The sequence below is a fragment of the Homalodisca vitripennis genome, chromosome 2 (genome assembly GCF_021130785.1).
Source record: "Homalodisca vitripennis isolate AUS2020 chromosome 2, UT_GWSS_2.1, whole genome shotgun sequence".
Lineage (NCBI taxonomy): Eukaryota > Metazoa > Arthropoda > Insecta > Hemiptera > Cicadellidae > Homalodisca > Homalodisca vitripennis.
This window is the reverse complement of record NC_060208.1, coordinates 33,819,167-33,836,288: the sequence shown is the minus strand read 5'-3', so window position 1 is coordinate 33,836,288 and position 17,122 is coordinate 33,819,167. Positions and strand designations below refer to the sequence as shown.

General features: G+C 32.6%; 1 protein-coding gene and 1 pseudogene across 1 annotated transcript in view; both read left to right on the top strand.

Moving 5' to 3' along the window:
• The first annotated feature begins 398 nt into the window (after nucleotides 1–398).
• Nucleotides 399–17,122, top strand: part of LOC124353775 (protein D1-like) — a 123,808-nt gene continuing 107,084 nt past the window's right edge. Inside the window, exon 1 of the mRNA XM_046803777.1 lies at nucleotides 399–467. Within this exon, the coding sequence (XP_046659733.1) occupies nucleotides 404–467 (64 nt within the window). The 5' untranslated portion in view covers nucleotides 399–403. The remainder of the gene's footprint in view (nucleotides 468–17,122) is intronic.
• LOC124353778 lies at nucleotides 7,565–8,322 on the top strand (annotated as a pseudogene).

Here is a 17,122-nt window from a genome sequence, read left to right as displayed (position 1 = left end):
TAAATTTTGAAACAATGATGTTAGTGTAATTATTCACATAGTTTTGCCTACTGATAATAATCGTGTAACCTGATCCAAAGTATAATTTTCAATAGTTTTTAGAAATTTTTCTACTAATATTTAGGAAGCTGAAAGAAGTAATATTCTTTATAAAATATTCAAAATTTTATCCTAAAACTTCTGTTTATACTTTCTGAAAATCTGCAGATTATTAAATACGGCTGTCGCCGTACGGGAATAATAGTATGTACTCAGTTCTAATAATAATTCTTTATTCTGCTACAACCATTACGTGGAACACATTTGCTGCATGTGCCGGCCTCCAAGGCCATTTATATAATGATGGAGCCTGTAGAGGTCGTGGGGATCGGTGGTCTTTCCTACAACCTCCAGTCAGTCCGCAATGGTTCGTCTGACTGTTGCTCTCGTCTGTGCGTTTTGTCCTCTGCTGGCCGTCCATGGCGCGGGTAAGTAGTGTAACTCCGCAGTATAAACGTATACGTTGTTAATCTTCTTCATTCCATGTGTATGTGCCGTACGGCACATACACATTAACTGTCCTAATAATTAATGCAGAACACATCTTACTGGGTTCTTACTCGATTTGATAAAAATACACAATATTTCAAGTAATTACATTAATGTGCTGTGAACATCTAGAGTTCTGATTTACTTCAAGTTGAGTACTTACAACATAACGATGAAATAGTTTTATTTATAATTTAAAAATACAAAGAATTCCTATAAAAGATTTAATATAAAATACTACAGAGTAAACGATATTTTGTAAAATTTAATTTCTTTTCATGCTGAATTTAGAGAAGAGTGTGTAGTCTCGAAAAATATTGTAGAAACGTTTATAGCTTGTTCGTAGAATATGTAATAAACCAGGGAATCTTCCTCCACGAATCGGTAATAAATTTTAAGAATACCTTCAGTTTAAATGGTTTTGTAAGCCAGTTTTCTATACTAATCGGAGTAATTTTAATATTACCTAGCTATAATATTAATTGTTTCTAAAACGACATGCGAACACTGAATACTTTTTCATACACTAATGAATATAATGGGGTTAACATAGGACACAATCAAACTAAACAAAAGGTAAAGGGCTAAAGACATTTTCTACCCTTTGACCTTTTCACCCCAAAATAAATTAACTTCTTCCTTAGACCAATAGATATGTACCTAGTTTTCAAGTCCCTAGGATACTTCTAACGCGTTTAATAAAGTCATGTCGGAACTTTAACAAACACATAATGATACAAAACACTAGGATTAATTCCTCAATGTATTTACTAATAACATGGTCAATTTCAATTTAATATTTTTCTGTGGAGGAGTCTTCTAGAGCACTTGTTAAAAATCTTAAATTTAAGCGAATAGAGAATTAAACATTATTTAAATTTATCTTTTAGATAGGCACAGTACCAAAGACCAACTTGAAAATTAATAGTTACTTCTGAGATGGAAATCTTTTACTTGCTTTAACGCATTGATAATTTAATTAGTTTTCAATAATATCGGATTACTGATATTATTACGTTAGTGTTGGGTTTATTTTTACTATAAAAAACATTAATCTTGGAAATACAGATAGAGGGGCTGACATTTAGTATTTTCATCATCTCATAAATAAGAAACTGATATTTATCAGGTAAATCAAAGAGAAGCTAAGTAAAAAGTGTTAAGTGCCTAGAGTTTCTTTATCGAGTGCTCGCACACGCGTATATATTGATAGACGAGCAGAAGAATGGACTACGAAACAATTTGAAGAAGGTCCTATTGGGACCTTAAAAAGTATATTTGCAAAATAAATTCTAAGAATTGACACGTTTGAGATATTACCCTTAGTTTGCCACCATATAGCAAAATTGACATAATAGTCCGTACTTCTCAGCAATACTAGAGATTAGTCGGCGAATGTTTATTTATAAAAAAAGTATTGCAGGAATCTTGGAGTCCCGACGAACATTGAGGTACTAAATATTACAGTTTACTCAATTTATCCATTATTTATAAAGAGTAATTCTTATATTGAAAGAATATAAATAATATCATTGCTCTAAAATAAATCACTGTTGATTAAGTAAATTATCTCATACCATGTTTTGTTTCAGTATGAACAGTATGAAAACCTAGACTTAAAATATGGCTTAGATTATGAATATTATTTAAATACTTTAACAACAATTTTAAGCGCATTAGTTCCTGTTATACTACATTGTAACTGTTATAACACTCATGATAGTTGCATCATATAAGGAATGTCAAATATGCTGTTTTATCTGTTGTTTTTCAATGTTCACCAATTTCCCCATTGGATTTTGTCTATGTATTATAATTTTTCATTGTATCAGTACTCATAAATGTTTAATTATACGTAGTAATATATTACTTTTATTAAACTTTAAATGATTTAAGCAATTAAACATCTTAGATATGTTGTATTTATAGCAATATTACATAACATACTCTTCTAGAATATAGGATAAATAAGGAACATTTTTTACAGATCCTGGCTGCTCGTTAGATGGTAAAACATTCCAGGTTGGGGAACAGTACGACCTTCCCGGTGGCTGCTTCTTGCATGTCTGCAAAGGTGACAACGTGTGGGATCAGGCTGCGTGAGTGTTTGTTTCATCCTCTTAGTTTAGGAAAGTTGTAGCTAAAGTGATTCATGTAAGAGACAATTATTAACACTGACATCTTGACGATATAAAAAAGACGTTTGAAGCCATAAACGTAGGAGTAAATGTCTATTTTTCTCCACTACCCATTCCTGGTATTTATAGATTATTTTGCTTTTAAATGTAATTGTAAATGCAAATTTGAAATACAAAGAAAATTTGAAGACAAGGTCACTTATCTCTGAGTTCTCATCTTAGCAATAGAGTTTAGTTGCTTTGATACAGCCACAGCTATACATTAAAGGAAAGTAACTGCTACATCATGGCAGTTCTTGCCATTTGAAAACTGATTTCCTTTAGCGAGAGAAAATTTGTCTGTGGACAAGTTTTTCATAAAGCTCTATAACAAAATTTGTCATTTATTTTATACATTTGTCATGTGATATACATTTAACAGCTACACTCTTAGGCTGTTTTTCAACGTAATCCCTGTTCAAATTGAGGCATTTATCATATTGTGATATAAAGTCTTTCGATTACAGCTTTGTAGAAATCTGCCGCCTGAGATCTTAATCACTGATTAACGCCAGCGTAAAGTGCAGCTATCGAAACACTGCGTTGGGAGCCAGGTCTTCGTGGCCGGAAAAAGATGGTAATTGTTTGTTGCCAGATGTGGGTTATAAGGCGGATGATCAAACACTTCTCAATAAAAGTAATCCAAGACTTTTCGTGTTCTATTGGAAGTATTGGGATGTGCATTGTCATGGAAAAACATAATTTGTGACCTGAACTTTCCCCTGAGCTCCAGTCGTTTTTACCTGATTGTAAAAATAAATGTTTTCTTACAGCAAACCAATGGCATAATTTAGTCAAATACATCATAAATAAATTTTAAAAAAAAACATTCCGAACCAAAATCGTCTATTAGGGGGTATAGGAGGGGTGGTTTTTAGGGATGGAAATGGTTTTTTAAAATTTGTGACGAAACAATGCATCCTATTGAAAAAAAATCAAATTTAAAAGTTGTTGGAAATAAAAAAATCTACAACTTATGTAGTAATCATTTTTGCCCTAACCTCAAACATTTCAAAAAAATCCAAAAAACAGTTTTTTTAGTTTTTAATTTTTTTTCTTTTACAAAAATGGTTCGATTGAGCTGAAAGTTTGATCAAATATACTTTGTGCTATTCTAAAAAATACTGTATTTTTTCATTAAGAAATATTTAGCCGTTATAAATAAAATTTCACTTGAAAAAAAATTTGATAATTTTCAATCACCATTTTTAAAAAACATTTTTTTTATATCAAAAAAGGTTTTCTGACGGCTCATTTTTTAAATTTTTTTGTCTATTTTGAAGAAATGAAATAAAAAATGTGTATTTTAATTGAAACAACTGCAGAAAAATTGAAAATAAACAAAATATTGACATTTTTCATTATAAATTGCAATATTTACGTGGAAAAATTGTTATTATTTATTTAAATTTTAATTTTTTTATACGAGTGCTATTTGTAAGCATTAAGCAAAATAATAATGAATCGTGAATACTTAACAATTACGTGGTAATTTTTAAATAAATCAAAAAACAAAATTCGAGTCCTAGTAAAATTTTTGTTTAATTTGTATTTTTCATCATATATTTTTTTTATTTATTTACAATATTTTTTACAATTCTTATTGAAATTTAATCAAGAAATCGTTAATATTTCTTTCCAAAAGATTTTTTAAAATATTTTATGTACATTTTATTTTTTTTTCAGTGAACTTAAAAATATAACAAAAAAAATGTTTTTCCATCTTGTGATTACATTTTCAATTAAATGTTGAAAATCATGTTTAAATGATCTCAAACCTTGCTCTTTTGGCGGAGTTTGATGATTCTTCTTCATCAGATTCAATTTCATGTGAAACGACAGTTTCTTCATCTTCATTGTCTTCATGAGCAGTGTGACGTTCTAATTCGCAATCGTCGATTATAACTGGCTGAACTTCTAAATTAGTACAGTTGCCCAACTCGTTACAATTAGAACATAAATCTGTGCATCGTAGCCCATGTTTCCTACAACTACACTTGGAATAAAGGCAGCCTTTCTCACAGCTGCAACAAATTGCTTTTAAAAGATTATCCGGTATTAATTTTTCGTTGGTTACTTTTCCAGTACAACCTGATGTTGTATCACAGCCAGTAAAACAGTGGATGAATGCAAACATATTTACGCTTTGATTCATCTTCATAGCTGTTTGATGAATAAAAACAATTTGGTATATTACCAGTTAAGGGCTTCTGGAAAAGCATATCCAAGTTCTTTTCATTAAGTTGATTTAGCAGTACGAGCAGATCTATATCTTGGCCGACAACAATAATTGTTTTATCTTCTGCGGCGAAATGGCTGTCATTATTATGAGCGCATCGGCATCTTCTACAGCGTGCTTGCAAGTGAATCCTAATTTTCCAGGTTCTTCCATCAATATTTTAATGAGTTTGTTTTTATTATGGAATTACGGTGTGATTTTGTAATTCATTAATGTCTGGTATCATCGCAGATTTTTGTCGCCGTAATCGTTCCATAGTTTTTGGAACACTTGAAGTTGCTGTAGAATTGTCATTGATATTTGAATAACCATCAAAAACTATGTAACTATTTGCAGCGTAGTGGCTAGCTACATATGTGGTATATTTTTTTATGACTTTAACGGAATAATTTTTTTTGCCAGATCACTTTATGAAGTAGGAAGCCGCCATCAATAACATTAACAATGGTCTTATTTGAATTTGGCAATTCGTTGGTATGTATGAAACATTTATAAAAGTCAGATTTGCAATTTTTTTAAATCCATTATCCGTGGATATGGAGCAAGCTCATATTTGAGATTATCTCTCATATCGTCTATATTCTTTATTTGCAAAGAAATTCTTTGAAATAATAATAGCGGATTAATTGTTATTTTTTCACCATTCACTTTAATAGAAGAATTCACAGTTTTAAGAGACAAAACTTTAGTTTTTCGTTGAAGTTTAACGGTTCCAAAGTTTTTGCCAATAATGGATTTAGCTGACCTCATACCTACTTCATAAGCTTTGTGACAGTTAATAGAAGACCCCCCAACAATTGTGGAAAAGAACGACATGACATGGGTGGACTCAGGAAACGGATTTTGTTTTTCCAAAAATGCAGATAACTTCTTTAAATCACTATTATCACGAGCTATGCGAGATTCTCTGGCATCAACGTGCTGCTCAGACGTGTTGAACGATGAGTTGCAAATTTCTTCTACTTCATTACATACATGTATTAATACAATCATTGTAGCAATACATTTTGTCAATACACTATCTGAAAATCCGCGGCCATGAGTAAGTCCGCCTTGACTATACATACTCCTCATCAAAACCTGCTCAATAGTCATGTCAGACCATATTCCAGACCAAAACTTAAAAGTACGACGTACTGTGAAGAAAAAAATTATAATTTAAATAAATAATAAACAATTTTTCCACGTAAATAATACAATTTATACTGAAAAATGTCAATATTTCGTTTATTTTCAATTTTCCTGCAGTTGTTTCAATTAAACTACACATTTTTTATTTCATTTCTTCAAAATAGACAAAAAAGAAAAAATGAGCCGTCAGAGAACCTTTTTTGATAAAAAATGTTTCAAAATGGTGATTGAAAATTATTAAAAGTTTTTTTCAAGTGAAATTTTTATCATAACGGCTAAATATTTCTTATTGAAAAAAATTACAGTATTTTTAGAATAGCACAAAGTATATTTGATCAAACTTTCAGCTCAATCAAACCATTTTTGTAAAAGAAAAATAACCAAAAAAACGGTTTTTTGGATTTTTTTGAAATCTTTGAGGTTAGGGCAAAAATGATTACTGCATAAGATGTAGAGTTTTTTTTATTTTCAATAACGTTTAAATTTGACATTTTTCAATAAGATGCATTGTTTATTCACAAATTGCAAAAAACCCTTTTCAGCCCTAAAAAACACCCCTCCTATACCCCCTAATAGACGATTTTGGTTCGGAATGTTTAAAAAAAATTTATTTATGATGTATTTGACTAAATTATGCCATTAGTTTGCTGTAAGAAAACATTTATTTATTTGACCATTTTTAACTGCTATTAATCTCCTGGACTATTAATAATTGCGTACATAATTAAGGCGAAGAGAATATGTCTTTGACAAATTGATGAAATCTGCCGGAGGCAGATTTTACAAGTAAACTGTTTCATCACACTAATAGAGATAGGCTATACACTGCTAGACTTGATGACAAATAATCCTAATGAAGATAGGATCAAATTCCATACACGAGGTGGTTTAAGCCTAACACTTGCTTTCTATTTCGCCAGGACAAGAAGGAGCGAAGTACAAAGATCCTGTTACCAAGAGACTTACCAAGGTAAAGATCCATCCCCCCCACCACACTGGAAATATTGGCACTTTAGTTGGAAGAAGGGAAATGGATTCATAACCCCAATTCATATATAATGCCTAATTAGCCCCGGAATCTCATAACTATATAACACCTGTATTATATTGAATTAGTTTTATTCTTATAATTTGTAATCTGTGGAAAAGTGTTGTCAAATTGTAAAATGATTTAAGCAACAATTATTCTTATTTTACTCTTTCAGTTTCCTTTAATGTTTGAAGAAGGGGGGTTTTTAAAGGTATAGAAGGTTACAATTGAAAAGATTATGTTTCCCTGCATAAAGTTGGGTTAATCAAGTCAAAAATTTTCAAAGAAATGCGTTTGTTTTATAAAGTTTTAGCAATATTCGAAATTGTTACGATTGTATTGATATGAAAAAATTAAGACGTTTTGTCCCACTAAGGCTTTGCAAATTGAACATCTAAATGGAATTTCAGTTTTATATTTTGAGATGATAGCCTAATGTAAACTCTGTCTTTCTTCTGACTGAGCAGGGATTATTTAAGATCTAAAACTATCTTGTTTAAATATCCTATTTCTAGATGTGGTGGCGTTGGAGTTCCTTATGGTTGGGACACCATCCAAGAGGACCCAACCAAGCCGTACCCCAAGTGTTGTGGACGGGCCGTTCCTCCACACAGTATCGTCCCAGATCTGCTGGACGAACTTCAGGGGAGTGACTTCCTGGAAATATCCTACGACAGTGGGGTCAAACCGGATCTTGGCAACGAGCTGACTCCGACCCAAGTGAAGAACCAACCGGAAGTCAACTACACAGCGGAACCAGCAGACTTGTACCTGTTGGCGATGGTTGATCCGGACGCTCCAAGCCGTACAGATCCCAAATTTAGATCTTTCAAGCACTGGCTGGTGGGCAACATCCAAGGCAGTGATATTTCTACTGGGGAAGTCTTGGCTGAATATGTCGGTTCTGGACCACCACAAGGGACTGGCCTTCACAGATACGTCCTTCTTGCTCTTCAAACAGCCTGGGAAACTCGAATTTGATGAACCAAGAGTGCCGAAGACCTCCTCTGACAATCGCGGTTCATTCTCAATCCAAGATTTTGCAAAAAAATATAAGTTAGGTAGTCCCGTAGCTATAAACCTATACCAAGCTCAGTATGATGACTATGTGCCAGTTGTTCACGCGCAACTAGGATTCAAAGCTAATTGATGTATTGAAGTATTATTGAATATTGTGACACTATAGAGTATTTCCATGAACACTAATTGTGTACCGTTCTATCAATAAACATGTTTTTGTTTTATTGGCCTAGTTGTGTTATTAGTAATTTGATGTAATAACTGGTAGTTACTTGGATTGCAGCATGGTGTAGCTCTTCTTCAAGGTTTTTTAAGAAAAGAAAAACATAGTAATTAGAATTAAGTACTACTTTTCTTTCTACCAATATTTATACCCCAGTTAATCACTATTAAATAATATCCACTATGTTAAATCTATTATTTTTGTTACATGCGTTAGTTTCGTGTTATTCTTTTCGTGGGGCGTAACGATTCCCCATTATAGCTCTCTCAGAACAACACGAATTCCAGTTAATTTAACGTTTTTAATATTGTTTCTTACTAACTTAACTGGATGCTCCCTTAATAAAAGGGTACCAGTACATTACGATTGGGGAAATTGATAGTCCAAAATCATGGGAACCTATTCTTCACACAGCAAGGAAACAAAAAAAATTATTTAAATAGGATAGAGAGAACAATGGGGTGGGGGGGGGGGGGGGTGGGGGGGGGGGGGGGTGGGGGGGGGGGGGGGTGGGGGGGGGGGGGGGTGGGGGGGGGGGGGGGTGGGGGGGGGGGGGGGACTAAATTGTATCTTATATCTGTACAGTTAGCAGTTACCAGCTCCTTTGCACGGGGTTTAGTAGGCGTTGCACGTTTATGACCACTGCTGGTTCCAGTTTAATTATATTTCCGACGCCACTATTGAGTTTGCCTTGTTGCCACAATCAAGGAAATATGTCAATAGTTTTTATTCATTCATAAGATCAGAGAAACCTGCTTGTGTTAAAAGATATCTAAGATGGGTTTTATATCAGTCTTATAATTTATAGTAATTTTTTAAAATATTTTATAACATTTAGAGCTGGATTTGGTAAATTAGTTCAAAAGAACAGTCCAGCGAAATTTCATCTAAACAGTTCATGTCGACTGCTCTACTCTAATGGAGTAGTTGGAGTCAAATTCGCTGAAATCTAAATTTAAAATTTTTGATTAAAAAATCAACCCTTTAGACAGTTTAATTACGATAAATATAAACAATTAAAAAATAATAACCAAGGTTTACACCGAACAGTTGATTAAATTTGACAGGCTTATTTAATTATTATAACATAACTTTATAGACCAAGATGACATTTTCTTCTGCGTGAAAGACCAGTGGGGCCCGGAAGGATTTACGAAATAAGAATAGATCTATGTTCATCCTAGGGACCCTAGAACGATGTACAATCCATGTACAATTTCAGTACAATCGATTGAGTAGTTTACGCGTGAAAACATAAGAAACAAACAAAGGAACTTTCGCATTTATAATACTATTAGAATATCTATTTGAGATTAACTTTGTGAAGTATAAAATCATAAATGAATGTATATCCACAGTTCAAATGAATTATATTAACTTGGGAGCATTTGTAAGTTGGCGATGTAGGAATAATTTTCAAATTACATTGAAACTGAACAGTTATACATGGGGCGTACCTTGATGGAGAACCACAGCCTTAGAACGTCACAATAACTAGAATGTCACAAAAAGTCAATCACAATACAATCTCCATCTTCAACATTTCATAAAAAGTGTTCATGACGGAGGAAAACCAGTAAGGGAAAGGTAGTTCAGTTAACATCATACCGTAGGTGGCACATCAATTATCTTTATTAAACTAGAATATTATCTTCAGGTTCCAGACTGAGCCCTAAAAAAGCTGGAGGATTAACACGAAAATGAATGTCGTCCTCACTAAATGTCACTTCACCGGGATTAACTGATATATAAATGGAAAGGAGTTACGTAATTGGTATAACAAAACTCCATTACGTAATCACTACAAAATGAGCCACATGGATGTGAGAAGTTGTTGGAGTAAGGTAATGGGTCTTCAATGCATGGTGCAGACCTGTTAGTCATAATATTGAGGGCCCAATACGGCCTTCTTAAAATCGTGTCGTTGTTCATTCATCTGTGTTATAACTCTTGATAGAAACTGTTAAAGAGACTAACCTTGCTAAATAGGATTGTAGGTTGTTATAACTCTTAATGGGAAGGTCCTGAAGACTTGAAACTTGGTACATAGATTTTTCTTTATTCAAGAAAGAACCCTGTCAATTTTTTTTTGTTCGCAGTATCAATGATTAGCCCTCGTTCATTTGTCTGTATTGTTTATACGAAATCTTGATAAAAGTGTTCCATAGATTATAAACATGTCGCGTAGTGTCTCTTGGGTTAAGAACTTTAACCCAAAAAGTAAATGGACAGTTGTCCGTCATTTTAGTCCTTCAAAAACAATTTTGAACTTGAATCAATTTTAAAACCTTATTCTTAGTCGTAAGTACGAAAAATGTCTCATTTAAAAAATATAAATAATACGCATCCCATTTAAAATATTTTTGGTATTTTATTGTATATTTAGATAGAATTCACTAAATATTTCATTCTTCAAATATTCCTAAAGTATTCTACTCTAATATAGAACCAAGTAAATATATAGATGTCGGTTTATCATCTGTAACATATTTTATAATTCAACAATCACCAATGAGAGTGTAAATGTGCTTGGAGATCAACATTGTTCTGTTGAAGATGAAACTCAAGGTCATTTAAATACCTGGCTCTTAAGCTTGTTGTAAGCTATAATGTGAGTCATGATCGAATACACCTACAGCGACAAGTGCGGCGCTCTAGCGGCACCTATATGAAGTTCATGGACCTTCACATCAATACAGTACAAGCAACGCAGTTTCATGACATTTTCTGCAAGTATACGGACTATATAAATTAATTAATTGAATAAATCTTTTAACGTTAGTAAAAATCTAAATATCCTGCTATGATTTATAATTTTTTCTGGTTACATGAAATTAACGTTTAACTCAATTAACCAGTGGTTAATGAGTACGGACATAATACGACTAAAAAGAAAAATTGCCTCGCATAAAAAACTCATTCAGTTTACAATTAGACATCGACAGAATTTTGCACGGGATCTAATTTTAAACGTGTATATAAAAATGATTTTGTCCTTGCTTATAATATTTCACGTTAAATATAATCACTGAGTGTTTAATGGTGAACTCTTTGTATTTGCATGTTGATACAGATAAAATACAGTGAATGTGGTCAGTAATTCTTGAACGAATGACAATTTCATACTAATTTAACAAAATAAATGTAATTAAATAAATCATTATAACATTTGTGCCTTTACGTGAAATGGAGGGGGTTCTTAAACTTGGTTCTCCAGTTTTTGTGTAAACATGAAGGTAAAATAAATATATCCGTACTCTAAAGTTTCATTAGTACTGGTTTCTCTTAAATATATCGTTATTCACTAGGTAAGATCTCTAGTCATAATAATTATTAAAATAAAAATAAAATCACTGTTACCAAACAGGAGCATTTAAAAGTTAAATAAATAAATAAATAAATAAACAATATATATATTGAAATTAAATAAGGCTATTGCCATTTATACAATTTAACGTAAATAAAAGTCGTTTGACAGGTGTTTGGTCTTCCGATCATATGTTAGTTTGCTTATTTAAACGCATATGTGACAGATACGGCCAAATACAAAATAATTGAATCGGAAAAAGTAAGCGCTCTGTGGTGTAATGGTAGCACATTCACCCGGCAAGTGAGAGATCCGGGTTCGACTCCCGGCGGAGCAAGTACTTTTTGTGATTCAATGTTTATTGAAATTTATATATATATATATATATATATATATATATATATATATATATATATATATAGCTTAACTAAATTGCGGTATTTTTACTTTACATTCGCATTATAGTTTGTTAAAGTTAAAGAGTGGATTCAGTCAGCCTTTAAATATTATTCAATACAATACAAACACTCTAGAACATAGCACGCAATGAGTTTATATGCTATAGTGCAGCACTCTAGCGGCAATGTTTTGAAGTTCGTGAAACCTTCGTATAGAGACAGTACAGGTCCGGGTATGGATTGTACCATGTTTCCTTAAATTATATTTTAGAAACAAGAAATACTTTGGATAAAAAATTTACAAATAATCAGAAAATCATTAAACTATACCCGCATGTAAAAAACAAAAGAAAAAGGCTATACATTTTACCTCCTTTTGTAAGTGAATATTAATAATATTAAATGACATTATGAAAAGTAAAACAAGTTTATTTATCGTATTATTTGAGTCATATTATCACTTGTAACCGATAGTTTTCTATACTTTTTTCAAATTTACGTGCAGTATAAACAATGCAGTCTTTTACATTTCGAAACTACCTAACCACTCTTATATTATGTCCTTTCATAACAGAGTGTTAAAAAAGACAAGTATAGGGAGAAAACGTAAGTGTATTTGTACACGCAGTATTGAAAGAAGTACTACTGTTTCAGTAAATATGTATTTCAACTATGACAGTTTTGAATAAATGTTATGCTTACATGAAATAGCCTACTTTAAACTATCTTACAACTCATTTTTATCAAAATTAAAGCATTTATCATAGCGAATGTTCAACGCATCCAAACTATCCTCGAGCACGTCAGTTACAATACCCATAACTCCAAAGGGGCTCATGTTTCAAGGACGATCAAAGTGATTATTCGAGAGGACGATAATCAAAGTGTTTTACTAGGTAACTTACCGTAGAATTATCTCATATTAACAAGTGCGTGCGCTTCTTAAAATCCAGACAGACTTCACAGTTAAAACGTGGTGGGATGCAGGGATCGTGCTCTTAGACGATACGTGCAATATTACAATCAGTGGGGTTCTTTTTCGTGCTTGCTTGAGTAGGTTCAGAGGTTTCACATGAAGACGGAAAACTGAATTAGCATTTATGGAACGCTTGTTAATCTTTGCGGTAAATGGCATGGATACAGACAGAACGACATGTCTTTATAGACACCAGAAACGAATCATGAGGACATAGCATAATTATGCCATATTGATGACATAGTGATATAATTCATGGAATATACCAGTGGAGCATGGGTGGTAACTACAGGTACTGTTTTTTATGCAAGACATTTTTCCAAGGTTATAAAAACGAATCGTTGCGAACTGGTTCCCGATCTGTGACGTGCCGTAGCCATTTCATTTCATTTTCAATTTTATTAATTTTCAAAGGATCAACCATTACATTAGTTTGCAAAGTACAATGGTCAACATTATCCGCTTATAGAGAGGCAGCAAACACAATGCAATAAATAAATAGAAGAATACTATAAAAGACATTGATAGAATATTACCATGACATATCACGCAACATTAACAACGACAAAAATCTACAAATGTGAATAAAAGTAAAAACATATGTAGTTCATACTATGATAAAACATTATCAACTAAACGAGTCTTTCAACACGAACTTAGAAATAAGGCGTCCTAAAACACCAATGGAAGATGCACTTCGAGTACACGACGGATGACACAACACAAGTAAGCTTACTATCGAGGATATTCATACCCATTTTGCTACTTCATTCACATTGATTTGTAAGAGATAATGAACTTCTGACAACCTGGTGTAACGGTTGGTTCGAGTTAGAATACACCCTGTACATAGGCCTACCGCCTGTTAGAAAGTCAATCTAGATACATGACGATGTAAGCGAGAATGTTTACGAAAGAAGTGTTCCCATGACGTAATGTTAGTGGGGGTGAGCCCAATTTTGCCAATATTCTTCAGTCCATGGTCACATGAAACGTCCCAAAAAAAGGTTCTGGAATGACAGAAATCTTCTTAATGAAACGAGAAGAATGTATCATGAAAGTGTATTAGTTGATAGGTAGAGTTTTATTTCAGAAATGTGGACGTGTATTAAACTCAGAGAGTAGGCTAATAAGTGCCGGCCGTAATGGAACGATGTTGAGTTTTATTCCAAAAGAACAATATTAAACTTTAAACAATTTAAACCCATATTTTTGGTCGCGTAATTATAAGAGATATCTCAATCAAACAAGTATGATTAATACGTGTTACTCCATCAGAAGAACAAGTTTGAAATCTTCTTCTGATAAACCAATAAAAATATTATGTTAAAAAATTTGTAATAATCAATTGAATACATATTAATCATATCTTTAAAACAACTCGATTGTTAGCTATCAGGATAACTGTTCACCATGATTCAGTTGGAGATTGGCCTCTATATTAGATACAGCAATATGGCTTACAGTGGGGTAAAATAATACATCTATTTCGACAAAAAACAGTTTAGGTGTTATTAATGTAACACGATATAGAGGTTTTACGTGTTAAACAGTATTGAGTATATGCCATTGAGTTGCCATGATTTGTAAAGTACAGGTATACACGATTTTGTATATTAGCTGTCTTACACTTGTTTAGAAGAGGTTTTTTTAAATTTGTATAAAGAGGAATTACAATGATTCGATATAATCAAGTTGGTGCTGTCTTACACGTTCAGAACTACTTATCGTCCCTACCCTCAGGTGTAGCACTCTAGCGGCAACTCTTGAAAGCTCATGTACTCTTGCACTAATCCAGTACACCACGAGATTAATGTATGGCTCCTAAACTTTCAGATATTATTTCATGTAAGGAGTATGCCTTCAAATATCATTTTCAATCCGGGAGAATTTTTGAAATTTGCATTGATCACGGCTCAAAGAACACACAACCGTCAAAATATAAATATTTATATAATAATATCTATGGAATTATAAATAAAAATGCGGGCTTGTGAATGCGAAGTTTTTCTGTTGAAACTGAACTTGGTACATAGCTAGTTTTGCTTGTAACTTTTTTAAGATCCCTAGCTACTTTCACCCAACAAATGGATCAAGGTGGCTAACATTCGTATTTGTGCAAAGGTTTAAATAAACTATTTTACAGCATCGCCTGAATTTGATACACGTTCTAGACTGTAAGCACTTTGCGTAAGCTTTTCGTTTTAAAATATAACCGTTATTTTTAATAATTAGCAAGAAGTTCTACACGAGCATTCTGAGTAATATCATCTAAACTGCTTCGCTAAAATGTATACATTTTTGATCATGGTATTTAGAAAACACTCAAAGGCCTATGATGTAATTTTACTCGACTCAATATAAATTTAATCTAATACTTTGGATTTATTTTAAAATGTATGCGACATTAAGATAATCATAATTTGGATTAATTTAAAATTTTATATATTCTAACCGAGTGAGGATGGATTATGCTATAAGAAGAACTGATCTTATTAAATTGTTTTCACCTCCAACAGTAGCATGGACCTAATGTAGCTGCTGCCGGTTCCATTTATCTTGTCAAGCTGCACACAGCTGCTTATTGGATCAGCTGAATAGAGTTTTTGCTTGATCAAAATACTCGTACAACACTCCATTGAAATTGTTAAATGAAATAAAGATAGTGTCCCCCAAAATGTTTTATTTTAAAGTATGCAATAGTTAATTCCAGAAATAACTGACATATTTATATTTTGTGCAACCCATGAGAAGCCCATTACGCGACACGTCTGTGGTGTACTTCATTGTATAAAAATAGAAAGTCATACACGTTAAATACCTCAGAGACTTCTTAGATATACCTCTTCTTTCCCCTACCCAATTTTGGACATAGTTAAGCACTTATAGTCTCTATATACAAGAAAGGCAAAGCCCTCACTCACTCATCACTAATTTTCATCTTTTCAAATACGTCCGGAAGTTTACATTTGGCAGTTGTTTACGTATTCCTCATAGCTCAAGTTGAAAAGCCGGAGCATTTTCATAAAGATCAAACATCCATAGGGGTTGAAATGTGGTTGCGACCTCTAGAACAAATATATATCGTCTCTTATATTCTCAATGTCTTAGAAGACGTAATTTACACATATGTGTCTCATACGCTTTACAGAAAAATAAAAGAACTTTCATAAAAATTACGATAATTACCCATAGGGGTAAAAGGGGTTTAAACCTTTAAAACAACTATATTTATGTTTTTCCTACTTGCCAATGTCTTAAAGAGATAAAATTTTACACAGACGTGCCTAATAATTGACACAGAAAATTTTGAAAACAAATGATAATGATCAAACATCCACAGGTTGAATGTGGTTGCAAGTCTTAGAGCAACTATGTTTATTTTCAAACTCCCCGATGTCGTATAGCAATGAATTTGTCATATATGTGCCTCATGCGTTGAGCGTTGAAAAAAATAAATAAAAGATTTTCATGGAGTCCAAACCCTCACCAAATGGTTTTGAATTTATAAAAAACCTATATGATTGTTTAAAATTTTCAGCCGTCTTAGGAAAGTTAAATTTGACACACACATGTATTATGTCCTCGACTACCTGTGCCAGAAATATATCCAGCCTCTCGACTATTAAGCTTCGTTAAAGCTCAGCCATTAAATGCACATCACACGTTGACATATGCATTTTGTTACCAGTGATGTTTGATACTTCGTGAACTTGGAGAGAATGTTGTTAAGAACCTTTGCTTACCTAATTAGTGTAACAATATAATAATAAACTTTCGTAATGATAGTGTAGGCAATTTCGAATTCGAAAATTGTTTAGAAAAATATATTTTAAAAACTTCGCAACGAAAATAATAATATGCTAAAATTTATATAATACAATTAATACATGTATAAAGTGTTTTCATACGAGACGCATATACGCAATTAATTTAATAACACCATATGAGTAGGCCTATCTACACTACAGTTGCAATAGTAATAAAATTTTCTCTAGTACTGCTACACATAATACACGGCACTAACTTCCTGAATGTGCCTCAAAGGTCATCTATTTAATGTTTGAACCCGCAGAGGTCGTTGTGATCGGTG